General features: G+C 30.6%; 1 protein-coding gene across 2 annotated transcripts; it reads right to left on the bottom strand.

The window, feature by feature from the left end:
- Positions 330–4,756, bottom strand: LOC109334912 (reactive Intermediate Deaminase A, chloroplastic-like). Of its 2 annotated transcripts, XM_019570914.1 has the most exons (7): positions 4,484–4,756; positions 3,034–3,149; positions 2,871–2,915; positions 1,384–1,457; positions 1,250–1,299; positions 581–675; positions 330–512 (listed from the first exon to the last, which is right to left on the bottom strand). In XM_019570914.1, the coding sequence occupies exons 1-6, from the start codon at positions 4,653–4,655 to the stop codon at positions 581–583; spliced, it is 552 nt and encodes a 183-aa protein (XP_019426459.1). In that variant the 5' UTR covers positions 4,656–4,756; the 3' UTR covers positions 330–512. The 2 variants fall into 2 exon arrangements, with proteins under 2 accessions (XP_019426459.1, XP_019426460.1); XM_019570915.1 differs by having other exon boundaries at positions 330–675.

The raw sequence follows: 11,380 nt of genomic DNA, 5'->3' as shown, positions 1-11,380 counted from the left end.
TTTATTAACTTAACAGTGTTGGTGAATAGTTTGGCCACATTAAATTTTTTGGTAGAGTGTAATTTATAGTCAAATTTGAGGACTTTTTTCTTACACAAGGGGAAATAGGTCTGCTTTTACTTTGATAAATTTCAAGTCCATGAAGTATAATTTACTCAAAATAAAATATAAATAATGTCTTTCATTATTAACTGGCTCAGAAGCATGAGAACCCAAGAATGAGTTCTTCATAGTGACTTCTCTATACTTTGGAAGCATCAGACAAGTGAAAGTAATGTTAGCTACCTGAGTTAATTTGGTCAAATGCTCTCACAACTTGAGCTTGCAGATTGCACAAAGATTCACATCTTATTAAGTCATTAAAATATGCACAAACTTTGTTAAACACTGTTTTAAATATTTCTCATTTGGCCCACATTGTCTTTAGTTTCATATACCACAAGTAGCTGCATTACTGTAATGAAGATCTTGAAACATTTATTCCATATAGAGACTCAAATGGTTGCATATGTCCCCTCCAGCATTATTAACCTAACTTTGCTCAAGAGTTAAGAACCATATATACTATTACAAGCAGTGATCATAGTGCAGCTATGCACTCAATTTCAATCTTGGCATCCAATGGCAAGGCGGCGACTTGATATGTTGAACGAGCCGGGGCGGGTGAAGGGAAGTCTGAAACCATTTGAAACAAAGGTGAATAAAATGATCATTAACATTAATGGCACAAGTGAAAAATGAAAATTGAAGACCATGGAGTAAAGCTTATGAATTAGGATAGTACTAAACATCTTCAATGGATTCTCGTGCATCAATAATGTTCTTTTAACTTGATGGATCCTAATTTCCAGAATACCCCTCACTCAGCTACTCACTTCTATTTATAGCAAACTAACTAGCTAACTCTAAAGTTAGTTAAGCAGTTATTCTAATTATACATGTGACTTCTTCTGCCACTTACCCTTTTTTCATATACTTTCCTCGACTTATCAGATTAACTTTCCGAACACATTATAATTTCTTTTAAGAAGAGAAATTCATTGGTAAGTAGCAAAGTTGTGCAGTTTGTCTATAGAGGATCACATAATCTGCAATATTAATCGGATGCCTCATCATTATTTTAAACAGTAGATTTAACAAAAGTTTGGAACAGGGGTACTTGACATTACATCTATTCAATCTATCATGTTCTTTAAGAAGAATGTAAGCTATATAAAGGAAATACCAAAATTTCTATCACAGAACTCACATTTAGCATAGATCTCATTAACTTTCTTGAAGTCCTTCAAGTCAGCCAACCTGGAAGAAATAGATGGCAAAAACCAAGTCATCTTCCCAGTACTCGTTACATATCCAAACTAAAGGAGAGCAAAGAATTCACACAAAATTGTTGTCTTGACAACTGATCTGTAGCTGGCACCACCGGATTTTAGGATCTCCCCCATATTTTTTAGAAGCTGCAATGTTTATTTATTTCAAATGTCAGCCACAAAATCAGTGAATGCACTTTCACACAGCAGTGCATCATCAAGACAACACTCCTAACATATTTAATGGGCAAGTGAGACGAATTAATACGCATCTACTTGACAGTAATTAATGACACTGAAAGAATGCAAGCATGTGGCAAAAATTACTTACACATTGGTTTTCCTCTTGTGCAGAAAGACATGCATTGAGATTTAAGATTAGGTTACTAAGCATCAACTTCGTTAGAATATAAGGATTGTTATGATTATTATTACAGATATCATAGGGATTAGTTTCTTACTCAAAGGGTGACAGTATACCTTTAGTTATACCTTTTATGTTGGCTGTCAACTGCCTAATACAACATTTACCTTTTATACTGGCATAAGACCGGCTATTTATAGCATCAAGCACACATAGGCAGGTTGTTGATGTTGATGATGATTCTCATTGCTTCAGGAGTCTTATCATGTAAGTAGCCTCACTGGGTTGAGCTTTTACAAATTGTACAACATTAATACTTAACCAAGATTATTAGTATTAAGAGTGTTAAGTGTTTTGTTGTATAAGTATCTAATTAAAAGGTCGGCCCAATGAATAAGGCTCCTACCTAGTAGGGCATGTGAAAGGTAAATGTACGAAATCTTACCTCCAAAAGTAAAGAGGTTGTTTCCAGGTTTTGAACTCATGACCTCCAACTCACAAAGCAACTAACCTTACCGTCATGTCGAGGTTCATCTTCTAGGTTCTACACCTCCTTCCCTTTTATATTAATTTGGAATTCCCAGAATGCCCTCACAATCAATTTACCTTCTCTCTATTCTCCCTCCACTCCACTCTTTTCTCCTAAACCCTAACACCCCACTCTTCAAACTTACCATTAATTTCTGGAAAGTTCAACATCTCTACATAAATCAATAAATGTACCAATAAAGATGATTTTAATGAAAACTGCATTAACTCCAATAACAGCTATATTTTCTCTAAAAAACCTGTTTTCCCTTGTCTTGTGACAAAATGGAATGATATAGGTCTCTTAAGTTAGCCGGCTTGACTAACATATCTTGACCAATTAAAAGTTCTTTTCAAACGAGAAAGTGGTAACTCAGCTTCACAGTTTACACATATTCAACTAGTACACTTTGTCATTAATAGTGGTATTCTAAATCATAAACCACTTACGAATATTTCGAGGGCGAATTTCCCACTTGAAGATTGGCAACAATCAATACATAAAAATTACTCAACAGATAGGAGTAAAGTGAAGTTCAAGTTCTAATAAATAAGCAATCAAACATCATATGCCTACAGACGAGAAAAATGTTACAATGTACAAGTACGAAGAAAATTATCCTATATTCTACAATGAAATTCGCATATTCAGAGTTATCCTCGTGTACCTGCTCTGTTTGATCTTCAACATTATCAGAGAGAAACTTCCCTGTCTGCATTAGGGAGCAAAATCTATATTATTAGGGCATAGCTTCATCGTGCAGCTATTGTATATGTAAAATTACACATGTATATAGAATTACAGGTGCTGAAAGAATATAGATATCGAACCTCAGGAACAAGCCCAAGAACACCTGACACAAACAGAAGATTGTTGGCTTTTATTGCTTGAGAATATGGCCCCAGAGCTGCTGGTGCCTTTTCAGTCTGAACAGCTTCCTTGATACCTACAATCAGTGACAAAATGATTGACAGCATAGTATTTTGATATAAATGAAATAACAAAAGCAATGTGAAGGTGTTTCAAGTCTCTCTCCTTTGTATCTCCCGACCGAAACACCAAATGCATCTCAACTAGGGCAAGTACAAACAAGTTACAAGAATCAATTATACTCCCTGTAGTCCTTATTACAGAGCGCTGATTTGAAGATTTTGGTGGTCCTTTTTTCATTTTCTATGCAGCATTTATTGCTTTTTCTCTTATTGCCCTTTATTCATTAGTGAGAAACAATAAACCTGAGAACTTCTCAAGGAGATTTATGAGGGTAAAATAGTAATGTCCTAGTATCTTTTTAAGCTATCAAGAAAATTAACTAATCTTATTCATGTGTCATTTGGTTAAAAGTGTCCTGTAATAAGGACCAAAAAGAGTAATAACTTTCCAGCTAAGGTTATGAACATGTTGGACGCTATTCATATACACTTCAATGCATTTTGCAACACCCATGCTAAAGGACCCAATGTTAAATTAATCAAAAAACCATAATTACAAATCTGCTGGCTGATTGTTAATCTGTAATTAGAATGTAAATAAGCTTAGCCTGAAAGGCAAATATTTATGACATGCAACCAACGACTTCACATGAAATCATACGTAACCGTAACATTAGAAGATTCTATCCAAGGACAACAACTCTGTTACTTTTAAGAAACACATTTTACCACAAGGTCAAGGGTTTATTTCATGCAAATTTAATTTTGACAGTGATTTTGCAAGCAACAGAAGTCAATATAGCAATATATATTAAGCAAAATTCATCCTCGGCCATGCCTAGTAATCTATTCCGCGACATTAGGTTGTTTGGCAAATCTAGACACATTAAAGTTTGTTCCAGGTTTAATCTGACATAACTATAAAACATGACTAAATTATGAAAAGGCCGTTTTATATAATAAAAGTGGTCTATAGAGAAGCCGAAAGTTTCAAACTTTAATTTTGAAAGGAATAGCATTTTCTTCTTCTTTCACACACACCCAACATCATATCTATTTTGTTATTTACTATACAAAAGTGATATTTTTACACAGCCAAATCAGATTATCTTAAATGACTTATCAACAAACATATATACACACAAAAAACAATAATCAATTATACAAATCCAACTATAGAAACAATCTATTTTTCAAAACTAATCTAAAGTTAGAAGGAAAAAAAACTAATCCTACTTCAACAGATTCACCCTTTCAACCTGCACTACCTAGCTTCTAACAAAAATAGGAAGAAAAATAAAATATAATTTTATATAAAAATCTAAACTTTTTTGCATTTCACTCTTACTGGTATCAGTGGAAATGCTCAAGCAAGCAAAAGGGGCGGAGCTTTTAGAACGCCACAAGGCACCGGCCATTGGTGCTCCTCCTTTTCCGGCGGCAAACGAAGCACGGCGGCCAAGATCGCCGAAGTTCATCGCCGGGATGCGGAAGCACCTTGCAGCGCACCACGACGCCATTTCTCTCTCTCTCTCTCTGAATTTTTTCCACAGACACTGTGCAATTTTACTCACTGTCTGTGACACCCTAAAATTCGTGGACAAATGTTTCTATATATAGCTTTTATTTAGCTTGGTGATTTTGGTTTTACTAAATTGCCCTCTAATCCATTCATTTATGTTAATTCAACTTGTTCCATACAAGGATAATCACAACATAAATTCCTTATTCATAAATGTGAGTGATTATATCAAAAATATATATTTAGATAACTTTGGTTTTATTTTACAAGTTTTTTTTGTTGGAAATGAAATAACTTTTGGAAAGTCACTCTATTATTTGGAAGTTGGATGAAATAGAGTCAGGTTTTGAAAGATTTCTAAACTCTTAATAAGTATATTTTCATATTTCTTCAATTTGAGATTTTTCTAGTGACAAAATATCAAAATACCTAAATGTAATTAGTAAAATTATGTAATTACGTTATTATTAATTTTTCATTGTTAATTACATTTTTAAAGAATGAACAAAAAAATATTATTGTATTATAATTACTTTATTACATTTCCTTATCTTTGTCCATTGATCTCTCTCCTTTCATTTCTCTCGATCAATAAGCAGTGAGGAAGTGAAGAGTAAAGGAATGCAAATTTCTCCTTTATTTTTTAGAGTGTAAAATTATATGGGAGGACACCAAAATAATAATTTTACATGTTTGTCGATGGAAAAACATTAAATTGAAAAACCATGAAAATTAGCATATGATAAGTTGTAGAAGATATAGAAAACCTTTGGTTTTTTCCTTTCTATCTCCCAACTCTCAAACAAATAGAATCTTTACAAAGTGAGCTCTTCTTCCAAAACAACACTCACACACAAAGTTTAAAAGTAAGAATGCTTTTTCAGAATGTGCTATCCTCACATGTCACAATTATGAAAACATGGTGATAGTATTAAAATTATTATAAAAATATTTTAAAACTGATGGAAATATTGAAGCAAGGGGGACTACTAGAATAAAAGCACATATTAGAGTGTATTATTGAAAAATATTTTAAAACTGATGGTAATATTAAAGAATTCATTTTGTCCACTTTATCCAAATAGTTTGTTCTAGTATTAAAATGAAGATCGTAATTAGGGATGGCAAAAAAATCCGTATCCATAGGTAAAACTCGTACGGGTACGAGTATGGGTCACAAACGGATATTATAAACGGGTTTTAAAAAATATCAGTAGTACATATGGGCGGTTATGGGTATTATGGTACCCGTGTCTGCGGTACCTGTTATTTATATGATTAATATATTATATTTAATTAAAATAAAAAGTGCATTATTATAACATTCATTACAATATGTACATTTTTTCTTTTTACTTTGTTTACATATTTTATTGAGTTTGGTGGTGAAACACTCTACAAATATTATTATATGTGTAGAAATACACATGTTTTACAAAGAAAATATATATTTTTTGTTAAGGAAATGAGAACAATAAATCACACAAATAGAAAACACCAATAAATTTAACATTTTTGTCAAACATTCAATCAAAAGGTACAAAAATAATTAAGTTTTATCTCATTTGAAACATAATAGAAGTAAAAAAATTAAAAATTCATTTATAATATAGGAAACCCGCGAGTACCCGTTGTATGCGCGGTTACTCAGAAATACTCACACACGAGTATCCATACAAATAAAGATGGGTATGGGTAATGTTCTTCTATTTTAAAACGGGTAACGGGTAGCTACTATTCGTGTCAGTTGTCATCCCATTCGTAATTGGAGTATTACAATTATGAAGGGGTTCTGAAACTTGGTGGGGATCTTCAGTTACTAGTGGTGGATTGGTCATGGTAAATTTTGACCAAGAAAACTATAGGAAAAAGCTAATCATGTGGGATGCATAGATACAATTTTTTATTTATTTGTAAAGATCTTTGTATCGATTGAATCAATTTGGACGCATGTGATGCAATCGCTTGAGTGAATATTTCTTGAAGATGCAATCACTATGGAAATGGAATATGGATTTGTGACTATTGTTATATATGTGGATGTTGTTCAAATTATAAGGTTTAGTATGGAGGAGAAAAAGAAGAATGAAAATAGTGAATTGTATTCATAATATGGAAAATGATTATATGATACAATATCATATAATATTAATTCATAATTAGATGAGTACAAGATTATTAAACAAAATTATATGAGTAATTTTATTTGTTAGGATTAGTTTGGGAGTTATATTTGGGAAAGAATAGAAGAAAATGGAAGACTTGATAGTCATGAAATACATTTATAAAATGACTCTTAACTCTTCTATTTTCTTTTCTTCCCCTCCAAAATTTGTAAAAAAGGTATACTTTTGGTCTATGCATGAGAAGATGGTGAAAACATTAAGGTCCTGAAGTATCATATCTTAGTATCATTGGAGCACTTTGTATCACGTGAATAACACTAAACCAACTATAGCTTTTGCATGTAACTTACTAAAAATATAATGTTTATTTTACCCAAAGGGAATAAAATCAGAATTGGCAGGATATGCTGATGCCATATATCTTTCTTATCTCCACAAAGCCTGACCGCAAATATGTTAAAAGTGTTCACATATGGTGGTACTTATATCTCATTCATAAATAAATATTAGTTATTCAGGTAGCAACTTGAGAATCCACGTGATTAAGTGATGAGTTCCCAATTTATATTGAGAATGATTTCGATCATTCTTGAGTTGGAAAAGAAAGATAAGGAAATTATTTGTGGCTTTTGGAGGTGATAGGATATGGATTATTCATATGAAAAATTAAAGAGTATTTATTTATATTTCAATAGAAGTCGAAATTTATGAAGAAAAAACAAAAACTAAGGGTTTTCGTGGTGACTTAAATACATACGGAAAACGAAAATCATAAAATGAAGGAAAACGGAGGAGATGGTGGTAAAGGGAGCAACTCTCACCAGGAGTGATAGGCCTAAAAAGGTATAGAAGCACTTATTCAGAAGTGAAATTATATTTATTCATAAAATTGCAAGAAAATTGAAAAGTTGTACGACTATTCTATCCTCCAGGGTTAAATATGAACCTCGTTTGATGATGTCAAATATTATTGTGAACTCAAAAGTCCTTAATCCTTCACTTTTTCGATAAATCTAAACATTTTCCTTCAAATTGTGGGTTGCCCACCCTTGGCACACTTCATTCTCTTCTTTTGTGAAAAGAATTCGTTCTCAAATTCAGCTTTGTGTGTAGAACTAGTTTGGTGCGCATCAATGCACTTAGAATGGTCATTTTATGATGGTTGTTCTCCTTGTCCATTTGAAACAAACTTCTAAAATCAAGTTGGATGAACAAGGATGCATTAGGGATGATGTCAACTTGTTTTTTTTTGCAAATCCTCCACTAAAGAACAAACACTAAAATTAGAAAAAACATTAGATGCATTAGTATTATAACATTCTTTTATTATCTTTTTCTTTTCTCTCATTTTCTTCTTATTCTATCTTTTCTCTTAATCTCTTTTTTAAATTTAGTACAGCCTCAAAAGATGGAACAAGAGTTCTCATATGTCTACTATGATTTATTAGCGCGCATTGGTTATACGTTGAAGTGATTATGTGACTATTAACTAGGGTTAGCATGAGACGAGTTAAGCATATATCTCACACATCTCTAAATATTGATTGGATAAATTTTTGAACTCAAACTTGTTCCTATTAAGATGGGACGCGTGAGTGATGAATCCAAAATAAGACGGGTCAATATATGGACAAGTCCGGATTGAAAAATGATAAATGTTGATTTTTTCTTCTCAAATCTTTAAGCATGTACAATCAAAATTATCACAATCTGTATATAAACTCAACTAAAACTTGTATCCCACATACATCAATATATAAACTACAAACCATAAATTGCATCCTTCAAACTAGAAACTATCACAATCACGTGACTGAAAAATTATAGAGGACAATGAAAATTTCAGAACAATTTAAACTATCAAGTGTCAACATAAGCTGAAGTGTTCTTGTAAATGATAAAAAACACATGAGAACTGAAGGACAAAAAGATGAAGAAGATAAGTTGAAGGCTATTGGACATTGGCAATCAGAGGCAATAGCATAAACAACTTCAAAGAGTAAAAACAAACAATGGAGAAAAAAAATAACTAACTCTTAAGCGCTACAATATCCTTCACTCTCGTCGCAACATTCCTTTACTATCCAGGAGAATTAAACAATAAAAAAAATGTAAGGAATAAGAATCATATGATAAGTGGTATGGATATGTTGTGTGGGTTTGTAGATATTTGAGTTATGTGAACTAAACATAATAAGTATTGATAGATACTTATTCAACTATTATTGATATATAATAATAAGGGGTGAGTCGGGTGACCTGGACATAGACTCGAACCCATCTTTTTTTATGACGGGCGTGTCCCTTTTAATCGGATTTGTCCTTTTTTATTTATTTGGACGAGTTAAAATCAGCCTAAGTCATCGAGTTGAGACGGGTCTATGAGTCAGGTCAGGTTTTGCTTACCCTTACTATTAACTAACTTGTAAACCTAATTATCTATGTATGGTTATACAATTGAAATTTATTATTCTTATAATTTTTATAAGAGAATTGATGTATTACTCCTTATATTTATCTTTTAGTTATAACTACTATGCCCCATTTATCCTATCTAATTTTTGTTTATCTCATATTTTCTCCCAATCTTTAACTTTTTTATCTCAAAGTCATCCACAAAGACAAGTTATCAAACTACCTACTTAGCGAGAAGGTGCACAACTACATTACATGTCCTAATAATAGCGGAAAATCATTAATTCTTATTCTTAAAGTTGATGAATATACCACGTTGGTTTAGTGGTGTAATATTCCATTGAATTCCCAAGATCAAAAGTTTAATTTCTGGAAGCGGCATTTATTGGGAGGGGCAATCACAAACCTTAAAAAAGATTAATTCTTTACTAAAAAATGTGAGAGAATACCTTTGGTAGTAAAAAAAAAAAACTTGATGAATATAATTGTATCTAATTAAACTTTAAATAAATAGAATATTTACTTCTATTTATTAATTTCCAAATAAATTAAATAAAATAACAAAATTAATTACTATTTAAGTAATTTTGATCAAATAAAATATTTTTATTCAATTAAAATAAATGTAAAATTTATTTTTTTGTTAGTGCAATTAAAATTTACTTTCTCTGTGAAGTGAAGTGATGATCCAACTTGGAAAAAGATTGATAGATATGTATATAATTAGGGTTGGAAACTACCCAAATTAGAATCTAGTTCGATAAGGATTTGTTTAGCTCGAAACTCGACTCGAGTTTGATACGAATTTTTTTTTAGCTGGAGTTCTAGCTAGATTAAAGTTTGCAAACTATCCAATTCAATTTGAATTGATTCATTTAAACAACTCAAAAAATTAATTCATTTTTAAAACACTACAAAAAAATTATATATAATATATACCATTGTTTATATTTATAATAATAATAAACATAAAAAAATAATATATAAGTCATGATATAATAACAATAAACATAGGAAAATAGTTTTTATATGTAGCTCATCAACTTAATGAGTCGAAGTGTATCCAGTTTAAGTATGATTTATTTATTTAATGAGCTCAAGTTTTGCTCATTTAGTTCATAAGTCAAATTTATCAGACTAAATAATGAGTCGAATTTTGAATGAATATGAAGTTGGTTTAATTCATTATCATTTATATAAATATATATATAGAATAATGTACATTTGATGTATTAAATATTAATGACTAATAATGAGGTGAATGAGCGAAGCAAGACAATGATGTGCTGGATGCAACTCTAATACCCTCTTTCCGTCATTACCTAGGAAGCTTCACTTTAATGGCTTCTTGTGATGTAAATCAAAACTTCTACTTTTTCAGTTAATTGGTGATGGAATAGTTGACCTAGTATATGCTATATTATATTTTAACCCTCTTCTCAATATATCCAGTATCTGGTGTAATAAGTTCAACATAAAATTAGAAAATGTGTTAAAAAGAGTATGCTCAACATTTTCTCACATTCAAATTTATATGAGAAAAAATATTTTATCATTTATTATCCACTATGGGCTACATAAAAATATATATATATACCAACATTATATTCAATATTATTGTATTATGCATTATCTATAATGCATGTTATTATTGACTATTAAAAAAATAATATAAATGAATGGTAAATGACATATTTATTATATATAAATTTTTACATTATTAATTCATAAATATTACAGTATTAAATAAAATGAAACTTAGTTAAAATTAACATATTTTCACGTGAAAGAATAACATTTTTACAAGATGTGATATTTAAAGTTTTATTAATAAGAAGTTGATATAAGGTTGAATTGAATTTTTAGATCGATCAAAAGTTAAAATTGATTCTTATTTACAATAATTGTTAAATGAAATTAGTTATTTATTGACACATTTATTATACAAAAAAAACATAAGATTAATGTTTGATATTTTAGAGTGAGTTAGACTCCATTCTATCACTCGAGAAACAAGTTGTAGGAAAATACACTAAAAAATAATGACATTTATAATATTTACTTAAATTTATAATTATAATTTTAAAAATATACTATAAAATATAACTTATCTCTTCATTAATAAAGATGAGTCTTATTCTTTTGGACGGTCTTGATGAAAAAATGGGACAACCTCATTTTC

Source organism: Lupinus angustifolius, chromosome LG19 (assembly GCF_001865875.1).
Source record: "Lupinus angustifolius cultivar Tanjil chromosome LG19, LupAngTanjil_v1.0, whole genome shotgun sequence".
Lineage (NCBI taxonomy): Eukaryota > Viridiplantae > Streptophyta > Magnoliopsida > Fabales > Fabaceae > Lupinus > Lupinus angustifolius.
This window is presented reverse-complemented; position numbering and strand designations above follow the sequence as displayed.